The sequence below is a fragment of the Triticum urartu genome, chromosome 7, assembly GCF_003073215.2.
Source record: "Triticum urartu cultivar G1812 chromosome 7, Tu2.1, whole genome shotgun sequence".
NCBI classification, from domain to species: Eukaryota; Viridiplantae; Streptophyta; class Magnoliopsida; order Poales; family Poaceae; genus Triticum; species Triticum urartu.
Window position 1 is genome coordinate 683,290,355 of NC_053028.1, and position 26,989 is coordinate 683,317,343.

The 26,989-nt window shown below is 48.5% G+C and overlaps 1 protein-coding gene across 1 annotated transcript; it reads left to right on the forward strand.

Annotated features, from left to right (window-relative positions):
* The first annotated feature begins 11,614 nt into the window (after positions 1-11,614).
* LOC125519400 lies at positions 11,615-19,290 on the forward strand. Its single transcript, XM_048684219.1, has 3 exons — positions 11,615-12,388; positions 16,259-17,410; positions 19,207-19,290. Exons 1-3 carry the CDS (start codon positions 11,615-11,617, stop codon positions 19,288-19,290), a joined length of 2,010 nt encoding a protein of 669 aa, XP_048540176.1.
* The last annotated feature ends 7,699 nt before the right edge of the window (positions 19,291-26,989 follow it).

Sequence of the window (26,989 nt, forward strand, 5' to 3'; positions counted from 1 at the left end):
ACCCAACCCGCCGCTGCCCATCACCACCGCGCCTCTGCCTCTCTCCACCGCGCCGCTGGACTCCACCACCGTCACCATCTACTTGCCGGCGGAGATGACCGGGGTCCTCAACGACCTCGTCACCGCCGTCCAGGGCATACGCCTCTACCTGGCCGGGCCCTACGGGCAGCCGCCACCCTTGGAGCCGGCCGCCGCGACCGGGCCAGCCGCCCTGCCCTGGTACGCGGCCACCACGGCGCCGATCAGGCCTCTACACCACCACTGGCCCGGTCAGCCGCCGCCCACCGTCGCCCCCACTGGCCGCAGTGGCCGGCTCAGGCGATCGCCGCGCCCCCGACGCCTCCCGGGTCCGGGCAGCCGCCGCCCAGCTGCCGGCCCCACCGCCGCCCACTGCCGCGCCTCAATGGCCATAGTGGCCGGCCCCGGCCCTCGTTGCGCCCCCGATGCCTCCCGAGTCCGGGCACCCGCAGCCCTAGCTGCCGGCCCCACTGTCGCCCGCTGCCGCGCCTCAATGGCCACAGTGGCCGGCCCCGGCGCTTGTTGTGCCCCCCACGCCGCCCGGGTCTGTACCGCCGCAGCTGCCGGCCCCGCTCCCGCCCAGCACGGGGCCCGGGTCACCCACGCAGGGAGGCGAACCTATCCAGCAAGTGCGCTTCCTGCCGTCACCGTCCCCAATACCGGCCTGGCTGACTAGATCATCGTCGCCACCTGTCTACACGTCGGCTGGAGACCCGCCGGCACCCACTCTGCAGTTCGGCGATCCCTCCGGCTCGGCGGGGCACTCCACGGGTCGCGGCCATGCTGACCGAGCGCCCCAATCCTTGCTGCTTCGCACCTCCGAGCCAGTCGGCCACGGCGCTCCGACTTAGACACCGCCGCGGTTTGCCAAACTAGACTTCGCCACTTATGATGGCATGGAGGACTCAACTGGCTCAACCAGTGCGAGCAGTTCTTTCACGGGCAGCGCACCCTCGCCTCGGAGCGTACCTGGCTTGCCTCTTACCACCTCTGCGACACAGCATGCCCCCTTGGGAGCGCTTCCGCGAGCTCTGCCTACTTCGTTTTGGGTCGCCGATCCGCGAGAGCCGCCTGGCAGAGCTAGGCCGCCTTCTCTTCACCTCCACGGTTCAGGACTTCGCCGACCGTTTCTAGGCCCTGGCATGCCACGCGTCGGGCGTGACGGTGCAACAGCGGGTCGACCTCTTCGTCGGTGGACTTCCGGATCACATCCACGTGGACGTGGAGCTTCGGGGACCCCAGGATCTCTAGATGGCCATGTACTACACCCGCGCGTTCGAGCACCGCGCGGTGGCCATCCAGCAGGAATCACCGTCCCGGGCCGCTGGGTTCCTACCCTCGCCGGATGTTCCCACGCAAGGTCAGCCTGCTCAGGCTTCCACGACATCCCTCGCCGCGACCGCGGCACGCCCGTTCCGCCGGCTCACCTCGGCCGAGCTACTCGAGCGTCGCCGCCAAGGGTTGTGCTTCAACTGCGACGAGCCCTACACACCCGGCCACGTCTGCCCGTGACTCTTCTACTTGGAGGCTGCAGACTACATTCCGGAGGACGCCGTCGCCGCCGACCTGGCCGCCCCAGCTGTCACGAAGGTGTTTGACGCTGGTTGATCACCTCGAGGAGTTCAGCAAGCGCTTCCCCACCTTACAGCTCGAGGACGAGCTGTTTGTGCAGGCGGGGAGAAGTGTTATGACCAGCATATTGGGGGTTTAGCCCAATGGGTTGTGGCCCAAGTTATCTTATCATTATGAGGGGCTTAACCCAATTATCTTATCATTATTAGGGGCTTAACCCAATTATCTTATCGTTATTAGGATCGTTTGCTTAGGAGTCAAGTAAACCTATCTATGTAAGGAGAGGAGATGTATCAATCTAATCAAGCAAGAAGCAATCATTATTTGCTCGGCTTCCCTTAGGGAGCCGGGAGACCTAACCGTAGCTGCCTCTTGCGCCGCCGCTGCCGCCTCTTCTCCACCACGCAAGGACAGCGCCCAGCCTCGTCCTCCTCCGTCCTTCCTCTACAATCTCCGCCCTAGAACCGGCAGAACCCTAGCTCCTAACAGGCGGCAAGCATGGAAATAATTTCGGACTGAGTGGAATTAAGGACGAGCAGCAAGCACCTGGAGTAATCCTAATTTGAACCAGTTTTACTTCTTTTAAAAATGAAATGTCCTTATATTGTCGTCGCCAAAAATATCATTGTATTGGGCCGGGCCTTCTAGGTTTCGAAGCACTACGTAAGGCGTTTGAGATCGGAACTGTGCAAATGGAAAGAAAGGCCGGGATGTACAATGGCACGACTATGCCGTTTCAATTGCCACTTCCGAAGGTAAAGTGGATGTATTCCTTTTCAATTATCTTTACCATAAAAAGTAGTCCTCCAAAATAAATACTACGATTTAGCATTTTGTGAATTGACGAGGCCTAAAAATAACAGGCTACACATAAGCTATTTTGTCTTGTCTGGTTCTCTTAAAAATGGCCAGTGGAACAAACAACACAATGAATCACAAATATATTCCCGCCAGTAGACGTAAGGAAGGCCAGATTTTTCTCCTCCCCCTCGCGTACCCCCTTGCGCAGCCTCCACCTGGGCGACGCCAGGGGCCCCAAAACCCTAGCGCCGCCAGCACCTTCTAGGCGCCTCCTCCTGTCGTCGTTGCCGCCGGCGTGGGCCGCGGTGGCAGCGGGCCCGGTGCCGAAGGCATCTGGGCGGGTGGACGCGGTGGATCTGAAAGGAGGCGGCAGGGGCGGCTCCTCTCGTGCGATCCAATGGCGGCGGCTGGGGCGGCGACCCCAGGCTGTGCGGCGGTGGCCGGAGCACCATTGTCGGCGGAGTGGCGGCCCTGAATGGACGGCGGCGGTGGCAGTGCCCCATCCGGCGGGGTGGGCTGTTCTGGTCGGGATGGTGACGGCGGTCACTGCGGATCCAACGCCCCATTTGGATCCGCCGCGGGGAGGCCTTCCGCTGACCAGCGGCGCGTGGAGGGGCCGGTGAGGAGATGCCGGATCTCTGCCGGACTACCGACGGCGATGTACGTCTTCATGGCGAGGTTCCGCTCGGTTCCAGCCAGCCGAGAGGTCGGGAAGATGTGGCTTCCAGTGAAAATCGTGCCTGATTGCGGTCTTGGAGGACGATGGTGGCGTCTCAGACGTCGTTCCCTTCTGAAGGCATCGTCGTTGCAGGTCACGTCAACCTGATTGGGAACTTCCGAGGGAAACCCTAGATCTGGGTCTACCGGATCAGACGATGACAGTGCCTTCGGTATCGTTCTCCCTCCTGGGGGCATTGTTTTGGAGCAAGTGCTGGTTGGAGGGGACAAGAGGAGGAGCGGTGATTCATCTTGTCCATTGATGACGGCGGATCTCGGCGGCGTGGCGCAGTGGAGACTCGGCGCCTGGTGAGCGGAGATGGACTCGTGCGGGAGGGTGACGCTGCCTGGCGTCGTGGTGACATCGGCGGCGGCTAGACCGGGTAAGGTTGATGCACCAGTACAGCTCTGAAGATGGATTGGTGGCAGGTGGCTGCGGCGGCCTCATACCCGACAGGCGTCCTGGTAGAGGAGCACGCCGGACTGGTGGCTGCCATACCTGGCAGGCGTCCTGGTTGGGACCTCAAGTCTTAGATGTTAGGTTTGGCTGCGAGGTCTGTTTGGTATTAGGCCTAGACTTTCAGCACCCCTTCATCAACTGGATAGGCATAGCGACAGATGTTGCTTAGTCGGTGGCTTTAGTCTTACTGTTGTATGACTTTGTAAGGTCTTGTGTCAATAATTAATAAAATGGCCGTATGCATCGTCCAGATGTAGAGGTCGGGGTCATCCTCCTTTTCTAAAAAAACAAATATATTCCCGAGCTAGCTTTCCCACAAAGGAAGGAAGATAACCACTACCAAATCATGTAAACAAGAATGAACAATTGTGATAATTACGTATCAGGCATTAGGAAAATTGTGTGATAACTATGAAGGGAAGCAGATAACTGAGATGCAACAAAAAATTTAGATGAGCCAGCGTCCGTGGAAAGGCCTGGTATATGTGGATGAGCCAGATCTGCCATAAGAATGACAACTCCTAGTTGCTATCGTTATGCCTTATCCCACATGTATTTCTGACTATTTGCGCATCAGCATTTGATCCGTCACTGCTCAACCCAAGATTGCCGAACTTGCTTCCTGTAGTGTATTTGGTCCCTGTGCAGCAACACAAAGTAGCACCGGCTCCCGCTGGGGGAATATGGGCAGTGAGAAGCATCAGCATTAGCGTGAGAAGCGTTGGTGGCCAAGAAGCAAGCACATGAAGGAGCATCAGAGGATGATCATGAGCAAATAGGTGCGGCAGCACGCATGGAAATAATTTCAGGACTGTGTGGAATTAAGAACAAGCATCAAGCTCCTGGAGTAATCCTAATTTGTGAACCAATGTTACCTTTTTTAGCAATGATATATTCATGTATTGGACCGGGCTTTTAGGCCTCAAAGCACACGGTAAGGCATTTGAGATCAGAACCATCGAAATGGAAGGAAAGGCTGGGATGTACAACGTCACGACTATACCTTTTCAATTGCCTCCAAAGGTAAGCTAGATATATACTTGTATTTATTTTCAAAGGCCTTGACGATAAAAACTAGTCCTTGCAAATAAACGCTGTGATCCAGCAATTTTGTGAGTTGACTAGACCTAAAATAACAGGTGATGCATAAGCTATGTCATAGTTATTTTGCTGTATCTGACTATCGTTAAAACGGCCAATGGAACAAACAAGACAATGAATTAAACTTATATTCCTGAGCTTGATTACCTCTCCTACAAGGAAGAAAAGTAACCACTACTAAATTGTGTAAACAAGAATGGTCAATTGTGATAATGAGTTATCAGGCATTAGAAAATTCATGTAATACTCCCTCTGTAAATAAATATAAGACGTTTTACATCATTACTTTAGTGATCTAAAACATTATATATTTGTTTACACAGGGAGTAACTATGAAGGGAAACAAATAACTGGGATGAAGCAGAAAATTTACCCCTTTATATTGTCGGCGAAGACAGCAACGGTGGTGGGAAGTTGGTATATAAGTGTGTCCTTGATATACCAGACGAGATAGGTTTACCCCAAACACTCTCAAGATGCAATGTCTCGACATCAAGTGAGAAATATTCCATATATGGCAGGTCCAACCCAAGGCACCTAAACAGCGAGCCTTCTTCCCTTTTTAGGAGCAAGTACCTCCCTGTTGCAGCTCCGATACAATGTTGGTAGCTATAATCTAGCGAGATTGTCTTCTCCGTCAGCCAGTGGCTAAGATTCTCACCTTGTTTCGCCCAACGATATGACACAGGATACCCTCAAATTCATCACGAATACCAAACAGCCCAAGCTGTCTTCCCCTGCCTCCACGATAGCTATATCTGCCATGTTCCATGCTTCGAGTGGCAGGTCAGCGATCGAGAACTCCATCCTTCGAGTATCCAGAACGAGCAACCTCTTCCACCTTTCATTTGTCATCCACTTCCAGTAGACGCATCCACAAGCATAATAGTGCCCAAGAAATAAAGGGTGCTGCGGTGTAATCATGGTCAACTGAAGCCCTGGGATGCAGCAGCTCGTATCGCTGGTGCAATGGGTCGCACACCACGAGATCCGTGAGCACTTTGGGTTGCTCATCCTCTTGGGGCCGGGGTCGCGGGCGAGGAGGACGCGGCTGTTGCGGATGTCCCTGGCAGTCCAGCTGCAGTAGGAGGGGAGGAAGGAGAAGGAGAAGTCGGCGATGCGGGCGAGCGTGCGGGCGGCCGGCGCCGCGGGATGAGGCAGGAGGGGCAGGTGGAATCCTTCGCGGTTGAGGAAGCCTAGGAGTGGAGCCGGCGGAATCGGCGGCGGAAGGAGCAGTCGGTGGCGATTCGGCGGAAGGTGCTGCAGGCGGCGCATGCGCAGGCGAGGTCTTGTGGGGTGGGCAGTCGGAGGAGGATCTCCGCCAGGGGGTGGTATGGGATCTCCGTCAGCAGCAATTCCCCTTTCATATAGATGGCCATCGGGAGGTGGATCGGAGTTGGACGCTGGCGGAAGAGCACCCAGCCGCCAGGAAGGAACCCTCGGTGAGAGGAGACGGGGAGTGTGAGTGGTTTTTGCGTGCTGCCAAAATGGGCTTGCTGGGTCACGGGCCACATTTGGGACGAGGCCGTTTGCCATACTATGGAAAAAATGTTACCCAGAGTCTCAGTAGTGTATTCTGCTGTAGCGATGATTTTTTTCGCTCAACAAGAAAAATGTAGCGAGAAGTTCCCTTTGATAGCATATGAATGTGTGCATAAGATAAAGAACAAAAGGTCAGGCCAATTCGGTTTGTGTGCAGTGAAGCTTGATATGCACAAAGCCTATGACAGAGTTGAGTGGTCTTTCTTGCATGACATGATGATAAAGCTGGGATTTCATGAACAGTGGGTAGAATTGATTATGGAATGTGTGAAATCGGTTACTTATAAGGTGAGGTTTAATTCACAAGAAACAAATGCCTTTAGCCCTACAAGGGGAATTAGGCAGGGGGATCCCCTCTCCACTTACCTATTCCTCATTTGTGCAGAGGGTCTTTCCAGTCTATTGCAGTATGGAGAAGAAGCTGGTGGCATAGAAGGGATTAGAGTGTGCAGAAATGCACCATCAGTATCACACCTCTTATTCGCTGATGATTCTCTAATTCTCATGAAGGCAGACACTCTTAATGCAGCTTCCTTACAACATGTTCTGGAGACTTATTGTCAGAGCTCAGGGCAAATGGTGAGTTTGGCTAAATCTAGTATTTTCTTTAGCCCTAACACTTCTGATGTCTCTAGGGCTGAAATATGCCAAGAGTTACACATTGATACAGAGGCACTATCTGATAAATATCTGGGTCTACCTGCAATGGTGGGGGCGGATAGAAGTGACTGTTTCAAACATTTTGTTGAAAGAATCAAAGAGAGGCTCAAAGGATGGATGGAAAAGCAGTTATCCATTGGAGGAAAGGAGATCCTCCTGAAATTTGTGGCACAAGCTATTCCGGTGTTTGCTATGTCAGTCTTTTGTTTACCTAAAGGAATATGCAAAGAGATAACAGACTTAATTTCCCAGTTCTGGTGGGGCGATGATGAGGAACACAAGAGAATACATTGGTATATATGGTAGAAACTTTGCTATCCAAAAAGTGAAGGGGGAATGGGATTCCGAGAACTATATTCCTTCAACTTCGCAATGCTCTCAAAACAGTGTTGGAGATTAATAAACAATCCGGACTCATTATGTGCAAGAGTACTAAAGGAGAAATATTTCCCTAATTGTAGCTTGTTACATGCTACTTTAAAAAATGGTGCCTCATTTACCTGGCAGAGTATTATGAAGGGTTTGGAGACTTTCAAATTGGGGTACATATGGCGGATTGGGTCACGAGAAAAAGTGAACATCTGGAGTGACCCGTGGGTTCCAAGAAGTGCAAACAGAAGGGTAATTACACCGTGTGGTCACACTGTTCTAACTACAGTTAATGACCTAATTGATCCTTTGAGTGGAAATTGGGACGAAGAACTGCTCACATCTATCTTCAACCCTGTCGATGTTCGAAGGATCTTAGAAATTCCGCTCAATTACAATGCTTTTGAAGACTTCATAGCCTGGCACCCAGATCGACGAGGTATTTTTTCAGTTCGTTCAGCTTATCACACGCAATGGATTCGGAGTTTCGGGGCACATGCAAATGCGCCAGCGCAACCAGGGAGGTCCAGCACACATGCGGTTTGGAGTATGCTATGGAAGCTTCAAATCCCACGTAAAATTCAAATTTTCTGCTGGCGGGCACTACATGGAATACTACCCCTAAAGTCAATACTTACTAATAGGCATGTTGGGATAGCTGGTGCCTGCCCTATATGCCACAATGCGGCTGAAGACGTGAGGCACCTGTTATTTGATTGTTCTCATGCTACAGAGCTATGGTCATGGCTCAGCATTTTGGATATTATCAATGAAGCAAAGATGGTTGACCGGTCGGGGTCAATCATCCTGGAACATCTTATCGTAGCCCCACCAAGACAAATGCCCATCAAAACAAATCTAGATGTGAAGCAGATCATCGCGGTGGGAGGATGGTATTTGTGGTGGATTCGACGACAGTATACCCATAATGGTTCCCCTCCACCACCTTTCAAATGGCCTATGTTTGTCCTTGCTATATCTAATAATTTCCAACAGGCAAACGCAAAGAAAACAACCCCAGTACAGGATACATGGGAGAAGCCGGAGCCTAGATTTGTTAAACTAAATGTTGATGCAGCTTATTATGTGGCAGAAGGAGTGGGAGCATCGGCAGCAGTTATCAGAGATGTGAATGGATCTTTCCTTCCAGCTCAATGTATCTACATTCCTTTTGCATCCAGCGTGGTCACGGCTGAAGCTTTGGCAATGAGGGACGGCTTGAAGTTCGCTAGTTCTCTAGGATTCCCGCGTGTTGAAGCGGAGTCCGATTCAGTGATAGTGATCGAATCTTGTGATGGCCAAACAAGATGGTGGGATGAAGCTGCTGCAATTTTCGCTGAGTGTGTCGATATTTCGACTTTGATTGGGAAGGTCAAATTTAAGCATTGTCCTCGTACTGCAAATAAAGCAGCGCATGTGCTAGCTAACTATAGTTATTGTAATAAACTCTCTAGTACTTGGACGGACGAGCCCCCGGGCTGTCTGGTCTCAAATCTCGTGGATGATGTAATCCCTTTTTAAGTTAATAAAGCTAGCCATGATGGCCTTCCCTAAAAAAAAACTAATCTGGCGAACCAACCTATGGTTGGATGGTTAGAGAGAATGTGGTATCCCAGCCCACCAGGGTTCAAATCCTGATGCTCGCATTTATTCCTGGATTTATTTCAGGATTTCCGGCGATGCGCGTTCAGCGAGAGTAGACGTTCCCGTCGACGACGAGGTGCCTACGATGACTTCGTAAATTTCAAGATGATATGTCGGCTCAGTCTTTCGAAGGTGCTCATAGAGATAGGGTGTGCGTGTGTGCGTTCGTAGGGGTGAGTGTATGCGCGTGTATATGAGCGTTTGTGTCTGTACCGATGTTCAAAAAAAAAGTAACCAACTAATCTGCTATACCTTCTAAAAAAACTAACCTGCTATACATCTTCCGGCCGATCAAAACATGAACTACGACCGACCTTGCATTTGGCACATTGCATTAAGAGGTGGTCAAATGATTTCGGAACCTTGTCGCAAAGCAGGTAGATGATCGGCCTTTGATACCACGACTCGTCGGGCGATCGCTTTTCTAGCAGCTGTTGCGCGTCATCAACATCTGAAGAATTTCTCTTTTAAAGGCTCATCAGACTTCCACAGTTCAACCACAACCTAGTGTGGCCGCCTTCGATAAAGCCTCAAAAGAAAGCTGAGGTAGGCACAAGCAGCAGCATAGATACAATTGGTTGTTAACCCTTACCAGAAAGAATCCGCTGTGTTCAATATTGGGGGCTGCAGATCCATCTGCCATCTCCAAATCTTACTCGATCGCCAGTGCCAACCACACTCTGCATCGCCACTCAAGAGAGATCTCAGCTTCAAGCAGCAGGGAGAACTCCAACTCTGACCTCTAAGCCGTTGAGGCATTTATATAGAGACATTTTTCTAAAGAATGTGGATGTTCTTACAAATCAGCAGAGGGGCGACTGTCAAGTACGAGTATTCTAGGTTGCATTTGTGTAAATGTTCCAAGATAAATGGAAAAGATCAATTGTTTGATCTTATGGTTAGGCTACCGCAGAAACAGAAAAATCATTGATATAGAAATAGAAAAATACTTATATCCCCCAAAAAAGATGAAAAAAAATGTATATAGAAAAGCCAACAAATGTGTACATCAGCTAGCTTTACTAGTCCTTTTTTCTGATATCAAGATGAACGTTCATTTCAATGTCACTTTCCTAAGCATGATACAAGAACAGCATAGACACCACTGCGAACTGAAATACTTAAATTCCAATGTCACTCTCAGGCAGGGAACAACAACCACATTGATTCTACAGTAAAATTAATCCAAGCATAGACATGACCAGCACTCCAACACCCGGCGAAGCAACCTAGATTGTGACATTGTGTCATCCCTGTAGGCAAGGTGATCCAACACCCCGCTATTGAAATCTCGGTCACTTTGAATTAAGAATGTTGATCTGATTATGCCTCCATCCAATCTGAAAAAAAACAAGACAAGAGGTTAGACACCCGAGAAGAATTTTGGTTTGAATCTGTACACACATTTCAGAGTTTATACGAGCTAAAAAGGAACAAGTTATAGCTCTTATATTTGTAAAGATGAATATCACAAGCACAAGCAGAAGAGCAATTATCCCATCGGTAAGATTGATCTCAGCTGGATATGAAATATGTGACCAGAAAAAGACTGACTTGCTTTCGTGTGTTTAGCACTGTAATTTGCAATGCAACTCGGTACGCATAGCCAGACAGAGGCATCTTAAGCATAAAAAACAAATAGAAAAGAGAGCCCTGGAAATATTATGTCATGCTAAATTGGCAGTTTCCTGTTGATTGCTTCATATATTTCCTATTCGAGGAACAGCTCTGCCTTATTCATTAAGAAGGAGAATCAACCAGTTAATAAGGAAAACTAGCTAAAACTGTTTCATTAAGGAGAATCAACCAGTTAATAAGGAAAATTGGCCAAAACTGAAACAACAACAATGCACATACAGACCTGAGGCCATGCAACAGGCAAGCCGTCGACTCCGTCACCTGAGCAACCCGAGCCGACACCCTACAACCCTATCTGAAGCTGATGCTTCGGCATCCACGCCGGCCCCGAGGCCACGCGCCATGTAAGTCGCCTACTCTGACACTCGAGCAACGAGAGCTAAAACCCTACAACTATCTCCAGAGCCACCGCTCCGACTTGCAAATGCAAGCAAAACACATGCCGACCGCGAGACCACGCACCAGGCAAGTCGCTGACACCGTCACCCAAGCAACCGAAGCCGACACCCTACAACCCTATCTGAAGCCGCCGCTTCGGCATCCACACTGACCCCGAGGCCACACGCCATGTAAGTCGCCTGCTCCGTCACCCAAGCAACCAGAGCTAACACCCTACAACCATCTCAGAACCGCCGGTCCGACTTACAAATGCAAGCACAACACACGCCGACCGCGAGGCCGCGCACTAGGTGAGCCGCTGCTGCGTCACTCGAGCAACCAAAGTCGACATCCTACAACCATCTCCAGAGCCGCTGCTTCGACATCCACGCCGACCCCAAGGCTGCGCACCAGGCTGGCCAACGATACTGTCAACCAAATGAACAGTGTCGACACCCTTCCATGACGACTAGATCCAGAGCCGCTGCTCCGACTTCCACACTAGCCCCGAGGCCGTACACAACACACCTCGATGGCTCGACCACGTCATTTGTCACGCATGGCAACATCACATGGCAGAGGCACGTCTAGCTAGGGCATGGCGTCCAAAGGCGACGCCTCCAAGGGGAAAGTGACGAGGACGCCATCATCGCCCGCACCGGTACCAGGAACTCGACCTTCAGCTGGAGGAACCAAAAACGAAGAAGGTAGGAGATGAGCCTGAGCACCCAAGACGACGCCTCGACAAGAGGGGAACCACACCCACGGGTGCCATTGTCGTTGGCACCAACCAAGGCGGAGCGAGGCTTTCACCCGAGGCTCTGGCACTCCCACAACCGCCACCACTGCCCACCTCTGCACGGAGCACCTACCGTGGCACCTCATGCCACGGTAGGCACCGCCACGCCAACAATCACAAACCTGAGTCCGCCGCCTCAGCATCCATGCGCCACCGGCAGCTACACTGCACGCAGAGCCGAGCAACACCACGACAACCTCGACGTGAGCACATCCCCGCACCCTCCAGCGGCCACAGCTAGCTCTGCCCAAAACCATGCAGCAAAGCGCTGCCTGAGGGGGCAGGACACAAACATGCAAATCTGGAGTCCCAGCGCCCCGCGCAGTCCGGTCGCCAGGAGCCCACACGCAGCCGCACCTCAAACGCCTGAAGACCGCCAACCTGCGACTTCCAATCGCCTCCAGATCCGGCGAGCAACTGAGCAACTGCTCACCGGCCCCACAGCCCCCGTTGCATGGCCACCAACCACCCACCGGAGAGGGGCTCCACCACCATGGCACGAGGATGCCGCCCCAGCCTTCATGTGTCGACGAGCAGGCCACCACCGCCCCAGCCGCGACATCAACACTCAGACGCTGCCAGAATCTCCCACGTCACCTTTGGCAGCTGGCCCGCCGCCGCCACGGCTAGGTGTCGCCATGGGGTGTGATACTGGGGGGTTCTTGTTTTTCATATATTTCCTTATTCTAGTAATAGACTACTATATTAGGTCGGTTTCATTAAAAAAATCTAACTTAGGCCACGGAAGGAAGATACCACCGAGGAGTCTTTAGTCACAATCCACAGATGATAGATGTGAAGTCTACAACTAATCTTATGAGGCTGATTCAATCAAACGGCTTGTGAGCACATGTTGTTCTTGCTATTCAGAGCAGCCGCTCAAACTGTTATTTGCGATCTAGGTTTGGCGTCATTGTAGATGAGCAAAAGCAAAAATAAATAAAAAGTCCAATGACATGCTGCAATAGTGTTTGTCAAGTGTTGGGTTGGTTGCTAGTTCTGTCACAGAAGTCTTGCCGTTTATAAGATCTACTTCCTCTGTCCTAAAATAAGTGTTGTGGCTTTAGTTCAAATTTGAACTAAATCCACACTTATTTAGGGACAGATGGAGTATTAATTATTAAACAGGATAGACGAAATCCATGACGTTATTCCACAAAAGAAAAGTTATCTAATGTGTTGCAGTATATTTTTTTGGCCAAGATTCAAAAAATTAATGTACCTAATGTATGCAAACACCTAATATCAGCATATATGTTTGAAACAAAAACGGAAAGCCGATACATGCATGCCTTGACATCTATACATGCTAATGGAAGATGCAAGCAATTAAGATGGACTAACTCGCTAAACTACTGCACCACAGTTCACTGTATGAGTGTTCTCCAACTTCAGATATGTTTCTCTTTCGGTCCGGCAGACCAAGGCGTGCACTGCGCACTGCTATATGACAGATTGAAAACACAACATCCATGCCTGGAGTTTTTTTTCTATCTTATATGTGAAGTTAGGAAAAAAGAAATATAGCAATTTGGTTTCCATAGGAACTCCATATGATGTCCAACTAGAGTGAGTGTGATCGAATGTTTACAGTTAGTACGGATTGAGATAGAAAAATGACACCAGAAATTAGAGTAGGATTAAAACATATATAGAAATAACATTCAAGTAAGTGAAAAAAAAACATCAACCAATTCAGATTCAGATACAAGCGATAATTGTGTAGGTTTAGCTCTTGGTGAAACAATTAAAAATTTGTTGATTGAAAGGTAGACACCAACGTATGGTGGAGTGGATGGGAGCAAAATATAGATTATTTGGATTGAAGCCTAATCACATTAGTTAACTTTATGCTCAAAATATGGGTCACGTCAAAACCATGCATTGATGTATACTCCTACATATGCAAGACAAAACAGAGATAAGGCCGGCGGCTAATCAGGTCCTAGTGAACCCTGTAAACATACTAAACATAGATGACAAGGCTCACACTGTCATAGAGAAACATCTTCTTAAATTGTAGCCATGTTGGCACCATAGTCTCACAAATGATGATCACAACTATTAAACTTCAGTCTCACGTACTTAATTAGGCAAGGAGTAGCCACGTGATTAGTTGAAAGGAAGCACAACGAAGGCACGAGTCATGAGCACTTTTATGTGCAACATCAAAACTTCACTTTTATGTGTTTAGCAGTGTAATTTGCAATGCAAAGCTGGAATACATAGCCCGACAGAGGCATGTAAACATAAGTAAATGAGTCCGGTAAAACTTAGATCATGCAAAAAAAGGTAGATTTGTGTTGCAGCCTTGAAGGGCTCTGTATACTACATAGTAGTCTAACAAACTTTTAACCTAGGTCAATTTCAAAAAAACACTTAAAACTTATGTCTCTGTAAGGAAAAAAAATCAAGAGTTCTTGCCACAACCGACAAATTTTGCATGCTTATATTTGACGTTCACTGGGAGACTCGGATAGAGGCACGGGAAATAGTTCAAACTATCTTAAAATGGAAACAAAAAGAAAAACTGGGTGCCCCCGCCCTTATGAGGCTGATACAGAGTAGTCAGTCTCTTATTTGTGACCACAATAGTTATTCAATTGAAGATATTATATATGTGAAGATGCCTCAAAATATAAAAAATCTTTTCTGCCTCCTTATGATTATATATAAAAGAAGCAGACAAGATGAGTCGTGTCTTCCTCATGCCACCGCGACCACCACCCTGGGAGACCCGGGTCTTCCTTCTCTTTGCCACCAACCATTTGCCCCATTGTATACTATCAATCCGCCGTCGTTGGATTCCTCCTTATCATGTCCTAGCAAACCGCAAACCTCGCAGAAGTAACTGATTTTTTTCATACTCCACATCCAGAAACAATCTTTATCTAGCCAGGTTTAACGAAGTTCATCGTATCAAGGGCTCGCTCACTTCAATCTTCACCCCTACTTGCACATAATTGCTCTCAAAGTACCACGCAGGGGTCAGCTCAACGCTCTGCACCGTCCCAATTCTCCGAGCTAATTGGTCCATAATCAGATCTTTCCTATATAAATCTGGAATCTTATGTATTTGTGCCCCACAACGAGACCCTGCCAAGATTTATTGTTTTCGGCACCTTTTCCCCACCAAAATCTTCAAGCAACACCATGAGACCACGGAAGATCCAGGGCTCTTGAAACATCACCCTCTTACAGTCTTCAAGACAAAACATCTAGACCACAGAAAGATTGTCCTCTACCTCTCTGATCTTTGGCTCATGGGCTAGGTTCTAGATGAATATTAATGTTTCCTTGAACACCGCACTGCTGAAGTTCTTGGTGGTGTGTACCTTCGCCACCTCCATCTAGCGGGGTGATTTGGCCATCTCGTTGGTCTCCTCAAGCCCCACGCACATGCCATTAAGTTCCCCTTCATGCAACCTCATCATCCTCAAAGCATCCTCCAGACCCCCTCGGATTGCTTCTCCTTTCCTCTGACTGCCCCTCATGAACTCGAACTAGAGCTGCCATGACGACACACTTGAAAGCACTGGCGGAGCTTAGATTGATTCCTTGGGCGGGCCAGTCTTGAGAAGAAAGCATATAGAAAACAAATGGGCCAGGCCACTTGGCAGGCAGGTGGGCAGTGTTTCAGCTAGGCAGGGCGGGCCAGAGCACGGGTTGGCCCCAACGTAGCTCCGCCACTGCTTGAAAGCCTTCAAGGGCAACGAACGAAGATGCAATCACTCGGGTGCTGTCCACAACAAAGACCAAGGCCAGGCGAACGGGACAACCGTTCCCGTAGTCAGCCCAAGAATCTGCACGACGAATATCGAAGGTGGTGAGCAAACAGTAGGAACAACTCGACACCGACATGAGGTACCGACGGAGTAGGCTAAACCCTAATCGCCTGGATAGGGTAGTGTTGATATCTACTAGTAGCTTCTTGAACAAGTGGAGACACGTTGAAGATTAAATCCTAGAATAATTTGCAGAGGCCAGTAGAAACCTGGTTTGGATGGTTTCCAATTTAAACACTGTAGCATTTCCAGCGCAAAAAAAGAAAGAGAGAAAAACTCTAGCATCGTTACAAGCCCACTTCGGTAGCACAAAGGAAAAAAAATCACTCTCCCCCAACTTCAGCCCTCGTTCTGGGGAACATTAATGATCCAACCGTCATTGAAGCATTGGCTTGTAGGGAGGGCTTAGCCCTTGCTGCTGACCTGAACCTTGCAAGCATTACTATTGCATCAGATTGCCAAACGTTAGTGACTGACATTGATCAAGGTTCGAGTGCTGCAAACGGTGCAATTGTGCGGGAGATACAAGGAAGGATGGGCCATTTTACCGGCTGTCTTATTATTCACGAACGGAGAAACTTCAATTTTGAAACCCACAATTTAGCAAAACACGCTTCTTCTTTAGATTTTGGTCGTCGTGTTTAGCTGGATCTCCCTTATGATCCTCTGAATGTACCTGTAAACATTGCTGTTACTGTTTAATAAAGCGCATGTTTTGCCTTAAAAAAAAAGCAGGCAGCCGCACACATCCGCCGCCGCCGGCACCTCCACTAGGGTTCCCGGCGGCCACCTGCTCTGCCGACCGGTCAGGAGATGGCGTCACCACTGACGGACCTCCCCGTCCACCTCCTGGCCGAGATCTTCCTCTGGCTGCTCGACCCGGCTGACCTCGCCCGCGCCTCCGCGGCCTGCGTCACCTTCCGCCGGCTCGCCACCAACGGCTCCTTCCTCCGCGCCTTCCGCAGCCTCCACGCCCCGCTCCACCTCGCGCTCCTCAACCTCGGCGGGTTCCACCCAGCCCTCCCGCCTCACCCCTCCGCGCCCACCGCCCGCGCGCTCGCCCTCGTCGCCGACTTCAAGTTCTCGTTCCTCCCCTCCCACCGCCGATGGATCGTGTGGGACGTCCGCGACGGCCGCGTCCTCCTCTCCCGCAAGATCACAGAAGATGGGCAGCCCCGAGTCTTCCCGGAGCTCGCGGTGTGCGACCCCTTGCACCGGCGGTATTTCCTGCTTCCCCCAGTACCTGACGACCTAGCCGCTTCGGTGGAGCACAGGCTCCCCCACCCTTTCCTCGCTCCCATCGGCGAGGAGGAGGCGGCACCCACGGAAGAGACGGCATTCAGGGTGATCTGTTTGGCACCTGGCAAAACTAAGCTGGCGGCCTTCGCCTTCTCTTGGAGCACAGGACAATGGCGAGATGCTGCATCCAAGTATTTGAGTGATTTGGGCCTTGCCATGGGTGACTCGGACATGATGTCATGGATGAACCCTTTTTATCTCAGGCGCCATTATGCTTATGGTTGCTTCTACTGGGACTTTCTCGTGGTCAAGCGGAACCTGTTGGTCGTGCTTGACATCAGGAGGATGGAGTTCTCCATTGCAGAACTACCACCCGGAGAATGGTATAGGAAAGGTGTAGCCATTGTTGAGGCAGGGGAAGCCAGGCTTGGGATGTTTGGTCTCCGTGGTGAAAATGAAATTGCATCTGATCTCAGTTATGCCATTGTGCGAAACAGCGGTGAGAGTACCAACCAGTGGCTGATGGAGAAGACAATCTCACTAGATTCTGGGTACCACTATTTTATCAAAGCTGTAACAGAGAGGTGTTTGCTATTGATGAGAACAGAATCCCTGCGAGGTTCACCTATAGAGAAGCCACTCCTTGAGTATTTCACAATGGACATCAACACATTGCAGCTTCAGAGGGTTTGTGCGAAACAATTCATGCTTAGGCTGGCGCCGTCAAGCATATATGCCTACTTTTTTCAAACCGGGATATATACCAACTTTCCACCATCGTTGTTACCTCCACGGACAGTATGAAGTGGTAAAATTTCTATTCCATGATTCCATCCTTGTTATCTCCTTCCCTTTGTAATCATCGCACAGCTTATCTAATTCTTGATTGTTCATTACTACAATTGATTATTCTTGTTTACATGATTTATTAATATTTGTTTTCTTGTGTGTGTGTGGGAAAGCTAAGCATGCTTGAGAGCATATTTGTGTTCTGTTATCTTGTTTGTTCCAACTGGCATTTTAATTGAATGAGGTTGGTAAGAAAATAATATCTTGGACATTGTGAGTAGCTTATGCACGAGTCCTGATGGAACCAATTATTTCCAATGTAACATAGAAGGAATACAAGTTTGGATCCAGTTTACCTTGGATTGTTTCACCTCAAAGAAAATTCATTAAAGTCAAGGACAACTCATTTTGTACATTAGTATTCTTTTGATAGATATGTAAGCAGGGAGAAAAGTTTCCTTTTAATCATCTTCACATGTAGTATAATTTATTAATTTTATGTCATGGTGTTATTTAGAAATCTGCATAATTTGGTACGGTCAGAAACAAGATTCTGAGTTACTGTTTTAAATACTAAGAATAGCTTATGCTCACAAGCTGTTTTATCTGGAATCAACCTCAAGGCAGTGCTTATCGCTGCACAGGCAACCAAAAATTCTTGTTTATTTCAGTCAATCTCGACCACTTTTAGATCCTCGTGTCGTGGTAGTTCTCCTGAATTTTAAAGCAGATCATATGGGTGAGATGATTGACTTAAACTTTCCTTTGGAGGCACAACAGCCTATTTTTCTGAGAAACCTGAAAAACAAATGGTCGGTGTGTTAAGTAAAAGCAAGGGAAAATAGTACTTTGTCGTGAAAACATATTCACAATCCTGCTGTTAGCACCACCATCATCATTCTTATTTCTAAGTAAAACAATAGGGAAATTCGTATGGTCTTATGTGCTAGCCTGCAATGGCAATGACAGGCTAAACTTTCAGTATAACATATTGCTGTACATTTGATTTATCAGCTACTACACAAGCTACTTACTTGAATTAGGAGTTCCTCACGCCAACAGTCAGCTACCTGGTAGAACATCACGCCAATACTCTGAAAACTTTGCTGTCTTCAGGTGGTTTCAGGTGCTTGTGCATTAGCAATTCAACGAGATGAATCGTGTATTTGTTTCCTTTCCGTGAGGCCCTTTTGTACTGGGATCGATGGCACACAGCACCTAGTGTGTTGGTTCTTGCTACCAATACACACCAGTTTCTTTCATTTTTTCAGTTGAATTTTGCTATACTGCTAGGTGCCTAGGCAGTATATGAACGCTGGAACATGAATGTACCAATTCTGCGTGACTCAAGTTTTCCACGAATCATTTCCTTTATTATGTTGGCGTGCCTCTGTCTGGCTATGTATTCCAACCTGTCTTTTCAAATTACAAGGCTAAGCACACTGAACTGGGTGTTTTGTAGTGACACATTTCAAATTCAGCTAAGAGCAGTATAGCAATGAGATACTCCCTCCGATCCAAAATAAGCGTTGAAATTTGAACTAAAACCACGACACTTATTTTGGATCGGAGGGAGTACTACATAAGCGCATATAATTTGTTCGTTTAATAGGTCGTAAGATCTCAAATATGTGTACAAGTTGGACCCAAGTTTCTTCTCTGGTATCTAAACTTCTGTCCTTTTGTTTGTCCAGATTCAGTGGAGTCGCCAACAGATCAGCTTTTCTGAGTTCAGAGTGGTTGCTGTTTCGATACCATGGAGTTGTCACCAGATGTGATCCAGCTTGCTGACAGGCTGGTGCATGTCAATCTCATATGTGAATGTTGTTCTTGTTTTCATGCTACTTCAAAGTACTTGTTGTATGTTTACTGTTTGCACTGTTTGGGGCTTGGGGGCGAGGACAAGGCAGCTCAACCACTTCTCAACCCAAAAGTGATTATGTGTGTTTGGTTCGGTTCTTGTGGTGTTGATTTGAGCTTGGGAATGTGAGCTGGAGATTCTTGGGATCTTGGTCTGGGCGCTTCTTTCTATTTTCACCTGGAGAAGATCACCGTGGAGCCACAGACAATGAAATTAACACGTTCAATCAGTCAACAACTGTGGGGAAAACGAGATTTTTGTTTTCAATTACATTTCGATTCAATCATTCTATCAATGTATTCATGTACATTTGCAGCTCATATCCTTCTTTTAAACACATTTTTAGCCAAAGGCAGCAGCCCAAAACTTGGACTCCAGCACTGTCCACTTCACGCCTTGTACTACGGCAAGGCAATACTTTTTTTCCTTTTTGATGAAATGGCAAGGCAATGTTTGAGCAAAGGATGTCAATCGTGTTTGCAGGCCTAAGCGAAGCAAAAAAACATTATTGCCAACAAGAGATTATGCAGAACAGGGGACAGGCCGTCGTGTGCAGAGCACTTCCCCTGAATGCCCAACCTGGAGAAATACAAATGTGACCACTAATTACAATGCGCGTTGAATGCAACCATTAAAGCCTTGGCATTCTACTGCTGAAAATGAATGGAAGACTCAACGACAGGAGCAGGTCCTGCGATTAGCTTCGGCCAATCTGGTAAGCTCCTCATACCATACCATGCTATGTAGCCCCTGATTCCTATCAATCAAATCAGATACTTTGGTGAACGATGCCACAAATGACAGTAAAGGAACAAACTCAGTGATCACCATTCCAAAGCGTTACAGATCATATATAGTACTGTATATAGGAAGCAAATTAATCCAGTATTCCACGTTATTACATCCATAGTAGACAGCAAACAACTCATAAATCCATACATAGTAGGAGTAAACGACTAATAAACCCATTGTTCATGAATATGCATGGAGACATAGCATTTTGTAGTACCCGTAGTTTATGAGAGTAAAGGGTAGCACCACTTCACGCCTAAGTAGGCATAACCCAACGAACAGGTTACCCAGAAAGAGAGCCTGTAGATTTAGCAAGAGTCTCACGGCTTCGACTTCGACTTCCATCCTCAACCAAAGGGCACGTGGCTGACAGTTTGCAGCCGAATCAGAAAAATACCAACAACCTTAACGGCTAATAGTTGCAGTAACATTTATTGAACACAAGAAATGGAAAACGAAGACATCAAAAGAATCTAACTACATACCTTTTCTATGGACCTTTTTCACCATAGAATTTAATTGTTTTCTTTGGAATGTGCTCAATCCTGTGCCAGTTTGGATGATCAGTCGTTAAACAAGATTGTGTGAACTATTCACTGCAGTACCTGACTTTAATCTCCTCAAGAGAGTTGGGCAGTGTTGGAAGCGACCGCATATTCTTGCATGACTCTATAATCAGTGTCTTGAGTGATGTGAGGTGCTCAATGTTGCCTGGTAAGGCATTACAGCTGCAGTCCAAAACGATAAACTCCTCAAGAGACTTGGGCAGTGTTGGAAGCAGCCGCATATTCTTGACTGAGTGTATATACAGAGTCTTGAGTGATGTGAGGTGCTCCATATTGCCTGGTAAGGCATTACAGCTGCATTCTGCAATGACAAACTCCTCAAGAGACTTGGGCAATGTTGGAAGCAACCGTATATTCTTGCAGATAGTGATACTCAATTTCTTGAGCGCTGTGAGGTGTTCCATATTGTCTGGTAAAGCATCCAAGCTGCAGTTAAAGATGATAAACTCCTCAAGAGACTCTGGCAGCGTTGGAAGCAACCGCATATTCTCGCATACCTGTATATCCAGTTTCCTGAGTGCTGTGATGTGCTCAATATTGCCTGCGAAAGCACTGAAGCTGCAGCGCATGACTATAAACTCGTCAAGAGACTTGGGTAGCGTTGGGAGTGACCGCATATTCTTGCAATCCCGGATCTCAAATATCTTGAGCGATGTGAGGTGCTCCATATTTCCTTGTAAGGCATCCCTGCTGCAGTCTGTGATGGTAAACTCCTCAAGAGACTTAGGCAGTGTTGGAAGCGACTGCATATTCTTGCACGAATCTATAGCCAGCTTCTTGAGGTGCTCCATATTGCCTGCTAAGGCATCCCAGTTGCAGTTATAAAGAATTAGCGACTGAAGATGAATGAAAGCCCCAAGGTCAGGAGCAGGTCCCAGTTGGATCCATCCCCTGAACGTAAGTTCTTTCAGGTTCTTTGGGCTGCCGTTGTGTTTACCCATCATCCAACTCGGTAACCTTGCACCGTCGTAATTCCAGAGTTCTAGTCTTTCAAGGTACTTCGATGGGCAAAGACCCTCAAGTACCTCTGCTTCAACTTCTGGACTGCAGCTATCATCATCCCAGGACAGTACCACTTTTGTGAGTTTTTCCTTGCCAGCAAGATCGACTTCAAGAGCTTCCTCCTTGCTCTGAACATTCTCAAGACCGCATATCAGCAGCTTGCCTTGAAGCTTGTTTAGGTGTTTCAGCTGATGTGGCTCATACCCCTGTTCCCTTCTTATTCTGAAGAATGGTGGCGTCTGGAGCCATATCAACCTGCCCACGTTAGGAAAATCAAAATCTGCCCAGCTGATTACACTGCGCAAGTTGACGAGGTTCATCATATCTTCACCTCTAGAAAAATCCAAACAATGGTGTGAGCTTTCAGCTTTTGTTTTGCATGTCTTGCCATCAATGCTCTTTCGGAAACAATAAAAAACTAACTTCCTTGCTAATGCATGTCAATTATTAGCAGATCAGAGCTAATAATTACATCACAACTAAAGACAAAGTTGTGAGAAGGTGTTAAATTAAAATTGATCCATGCTTTTATTGGCAGCAACGTCCCCCAGCTCTGTCTAAATCAACAAGGCATGTTGGGAATAAAAATAACTGTCTGGAGCATGCAACATTCCGATCATTTTGTGCAGTTCCACTAAAATAGAGCTGAGCGTCCCTGTTCCAAAGATATCAAGTGTGATTACGATAATAGAGGACTGCTGATGAAACAATAAACACACAAATAGAAGCCGGTCACCTTTGCGGTCTCTCTTAAGACTAACTAGTTGGAAAAGATTAGGCTCAGAGTTGGATGAGGAGGATAGAGCAAAACCAATCTCCCTTTGTGCAGTCGCACTGAAATGTAGAGACGTTGCCCGTGTGACATTTTAGTACAACTGCACAAAACACTCTTAAGAAAAAAATGATTTGTGCAGTTCACCAAAAGGTCGCAATAGCAGCGAGGTGAAATGGATAGCCCTGTTTGCAAAAAAAAGGTAGAAAGGAAACAATTACTGGCCAATAACAGTTGATGACACATGATGCGACAAAAAAGAAGCATATTCCTTGTCCTAAGGGAAGATAACAACACGGCTGTGTTTATCTAAAATGGTGTGAGGTGAGGACGAGAATGCAATATGGAAAGTACGCCGGACGAGCTACGTTTTGGGCAAAGAACTGTGGAAGATCCACATGCAGCGACGTGGGAAAACGGGCAGTGGAGCAAGGCCGGAGGGGATACCTGGAGGTCGTCGGGATGTAACTAGGTGATTGGCGGCGAGCGGAATCTGCGAGCAGGGGGCGTAGGCCCTGCCGCGCCGGATCTTGGTCAGAGAGAACGGCGTGTACCGCAGATCGGGACGTGCTGCCTCGGCGCCGTCGAACGGAGAAATGATGCACTTCCTCCCTTTCCCCTAGCGGATGGGATGCGACCGGATCAGTGACCAACGGTGAGAGAGAGAGAGAGAGAGGCCACCGCACTCCCTTTCCCCCGGCGGACGGGATGCGGCCGGATCAGTGACCAACGGTGAGAGAGAGAGGCCACCGCACTCCCTTTCCCCCGACGGATGGGATGCGGCCGGATCAGTGACCAACGGTGAGAGAGAGAGAGGCCACCGCACTCCCTTTCCCCAGGCAGACGGGATGCAGCCGAATCAGTGACCAACGGTGAGAGAGAGAGAGGCCACCGGAGCCTTGTGTGAGATACTTTGAAGAGCGGACTACCTTTTCCTCCATAAAAATCGTTTTATATTCTGTGTACGTGCCATTGAGCGCTATAACTTTATTTAAAAATAACGCGGCAACGCGTCAAGTCAAACTTTGTTTCGTGCACGCGTGGTACACGACCTCGATAGGTAAACAACCGCTACAGGCGTTCAAATTAGCACGTGGGCTGCCATTTCGTAAAGAAATGAGCTCCACCGTGTACCCGCGCGGGTGTGGCTGGGCACGAAGCGTGAGTACGTGCACGGTGCACCTATTCTCTTCTTGTATACGTACACCACCTACATGGTGTTGTGTGAGAGAGATACAAACCTAGAGAGATATAGTGTGTGGGTTCTTGAGAGTTTTTTTTGGGGGGGGGCGGGCGGGGGTCAATCAAAAAATTTAACATATGCAATGTCTGTGAAATAGAGTCCTGGATATAACATATATATAGAGGGGGCGATCCACGAGAAGAGAGTGGAGGTATCATCGGCTTGAGGTGTCTATAGAATCGAAGTGAGGGATGATGTGTGTGTGTGTGTGCGCGCGCAATCGATAAAGAGTGCCATCGAATTTGTGTGTGCCCACGTCAAAGATATAGAGTGGCTGGGCTACTGGAATGTGAAATGGGACATGTGCAGTTTGTCTCTGTGGCATGGATACCTACCTGCAGCGCTCGACTATCGGTGTGTGGTGGGGGAAGAGGGAGGCCCAATTAACTATAGAGGTACAATGGCTGGTATATGTGTGGAGGAGGAGAGAGGCCTACCTCATGTATTAAGGAGATCGATCTGCTTCATGTATTAAGGGAGATCGATTGGCATCCATGCATATGTGCAGGAGATGAATAAGGATGGGAGAGAGACAGAGTTAGAGTGTTGGAGGGGGTGGTAGTGGGGTTGCTTCTAACAAATGGTGGGATAGGCTTGCTAGACAAACGGAGGGCACGCCCACAATATCAATAAGAGAGGAGATGGTTTCTTGTTGTCTGTGCACGTGCGTGTGAGAGACGGGTCAGGAGGCATGCACGAATGATGAGGGGGGACGATGTGGCTGTGGTAAGCAGACGTAACTACATAGGAAGATCAATCGCCCTTTGTAAGAGAAAGGAGAGACATAACTTATGAGGTACGTCGATCGATGGGGGGTAGTTAAAGTCGATCTAGGTATATGTTGGGAGATCAATCGGTATACATGCATGTGTGTGTTAGAAGCAAATGAGGCACGAGGAGAAGGATAGAGAGAGAGGGATGCATGTAGAAGGTGGTATGAGAGGCATACTATATCAAGGGGGAGGAGTGTGCGAGTATGAGAACGATGAAAAGATTGGTGGGAGTGAGGCATGGATGGTGACAAGAGAAGAGGGGAAGCTTGTGTTTGTGCTAGGCACACCTGGCTAGAGAGGCATATCGATCGATGTGTGCCGTAAAGAAGGAGCTGGGGGGCCTACGCACACCATGGGTGAACGACCTAAAGTGAAAAGACGAAAATTTGCGCGATGGACCTAGAGAATGCTGAGGGAGGGTGAGAGGGATGCGGGCGTGTCATGCACAAGAGAAAGTTAGCGCTAGCTACAAAGATAAGAGGGTTGTGTGGGTGTAAAAGACGAATAGAGATCATATATACTTCATTATAAAAAGTGAATTCGGATATTTGAAGAATTTATCATAGTGTTTCAAACTGACGGATGTGTGAATATATATAACGGTGATACACATGGTGTGGTTATGAACATGGTATACTACATTTAATATATTTTATCTCTACTCTTATAAAAAACGGAGTTGTTGATGATGGTGTGCCTGCCATCCTGCATTATAGGTCGTTTGATTTATATCTGGCGGATAGCAGGAAACTATGATGGTTGAAGTTGGCAACAATCATGATTGTAGATTCTTATTGAAATAGAGAAACGAATTCAAATTTAGTTCGAATTGCAGCGGTAGTATAGACATTTGGAATGCACTAAAATGTTGGTATGAGTAGGTTACATGCATTATGCAGCAAGCGAAAAAATTTAATCGGACATAACATGGATTTATACTCCCTCCTTCCATCTACATAGGGCGTAATGAGATTTTTAAGACCGCCTTTGACTATTGACAAGATTAATAATACATGACATGCACAATGTGAAAATTATATCATTGAAAGAACTTTTCACAGACGAATTTAACGGTGTGCTTTGTGTAAGTTGCATGTCATATATCATTGCTCTAATATTTGACCAAAAGTTAGCATCGAAAAATGCATTAGGCCCTATATAGATGGAAGGAGGGAGTAGCTTTGAATAGCATTTGTATAGTAAAACGGGGCAAGACTCTCTCTTTGTGTGGTGTGAATAGTTTTATTTTTTTCGTTTTCTTTTTGGTTGAGGGAAGTGCGAATTGATTTGGTACGTACAAGTACAATATTACGACACGTTAGGCTTGTCCCTAAAATTCAACCCGCGTCTTGTTATATCCCGAAAATTCAGATATCGTGCTCCCAAAAATGGCGCCTTCACAACCCGCGCCTTGCTATCCCGAAACTACAACGCGCGCGAAAACTCCCTCCAGCTGCCAAATCCCGACACGCGTAATCCCCCTTCTAACCCAGAGCCGAAAGCGCCGCTAGTTCAAATCGGTGGGGGGTACTTTTGTAACACACCCTACATTTTGGACAAGCGCGTTCCTAAGTCATGCTTCACCCCCTCCCATCACCCCCTTTTCGCCATTCGAAATCCTAGGCCGCCATAACCTCTCCGCTCCAGTCGCGAAACCCCACCCTCCTCCGTCCGCCATGTCACCGCTGCCCAGCCGGAGCCTCTTGCCCGACGACGTCGTCCACCGCAACAGCCACCCCGTCCCTCGTCCACCTCCCCGGATGAGGATCCGTCGTCCATCTCGCCGTCCCGCCGGTTCAACCACCCCGTCCTCCACCTCTAAGGAGCTTCTCCTACGATCGCCTCGTCTATTGCGGCTGCTCCATCCCCATAGCGCTACCTTAACCTGCTCCACCGGAACCGTAGCATCCTCACCGACTCCTCGGACGAAGCGGATGCCTACTCGGCGCCACCAAAGAGGTTGTACACTCATCGCATCGCACCTTCTCCTTAACTCGACCTCCCGGCACCGACGGTGCTCCATCCCGCACCCCCATGGAGCGGCTACCTTGAAGCCGGCGCCGCGGGTGACATCTCCACGGCGGCTCTCCCCCAGTGCGAGGCCCCTTCGGCGGCGGCGTCCATACCAGTCGGATCTGCTGCTGCTGCTCCGGCTCTCGCTCGCCCAGCTGCTGCTACTGCTCTCCCCCTCGCTCGTGCTGCTGCTCTGCTCCGATTAAGCCACACTTCAGTCGACTGAATTGACTTTTGGCTCAGTCGATTTTCAGGGGTTGGGGGGGCTCGCCGGAGTTAAGGAAGAACCACCCGCAGCGGGGACGGGGGCTCGCCGGAGAGGTACCCCACTATATATCTCTATCTTAGGGTTCAGGGTGGGGGGGGGGGGGTCCTAGAGGGCTGGCCGGGGCGGCGGTGGCGAGTTGTTTCAGGGTGGCGAGGCGGCGCTGGGGCCGGCGGTTCGGCCGGTGGGG

Bases quoted from the DNA above. Each gene is read 5' to 3' on its own strand.
- LOC125519400 (XM_048684219.1), top strand. From the start codon at position 11,615: ATGAGCCTGAGCACCCAAGACGACGCCTCGACAAGAGGGGAACCACAC. The intron at 12,389-16,258 runs GTAATAGACTAC...CACCTCCACTAG, and splicing joins TCATATATTTCCTTATTCTA to GGTTCCCGGCGGCCACCTGC. The intron at 17,411-19,206 runs GTTTGTGCGAAA...TTGTTTGTCCAG, and splicing joins ACACATTGCAGCTTCAGAGG to ATTCAGTGGAGTCGCCAACA.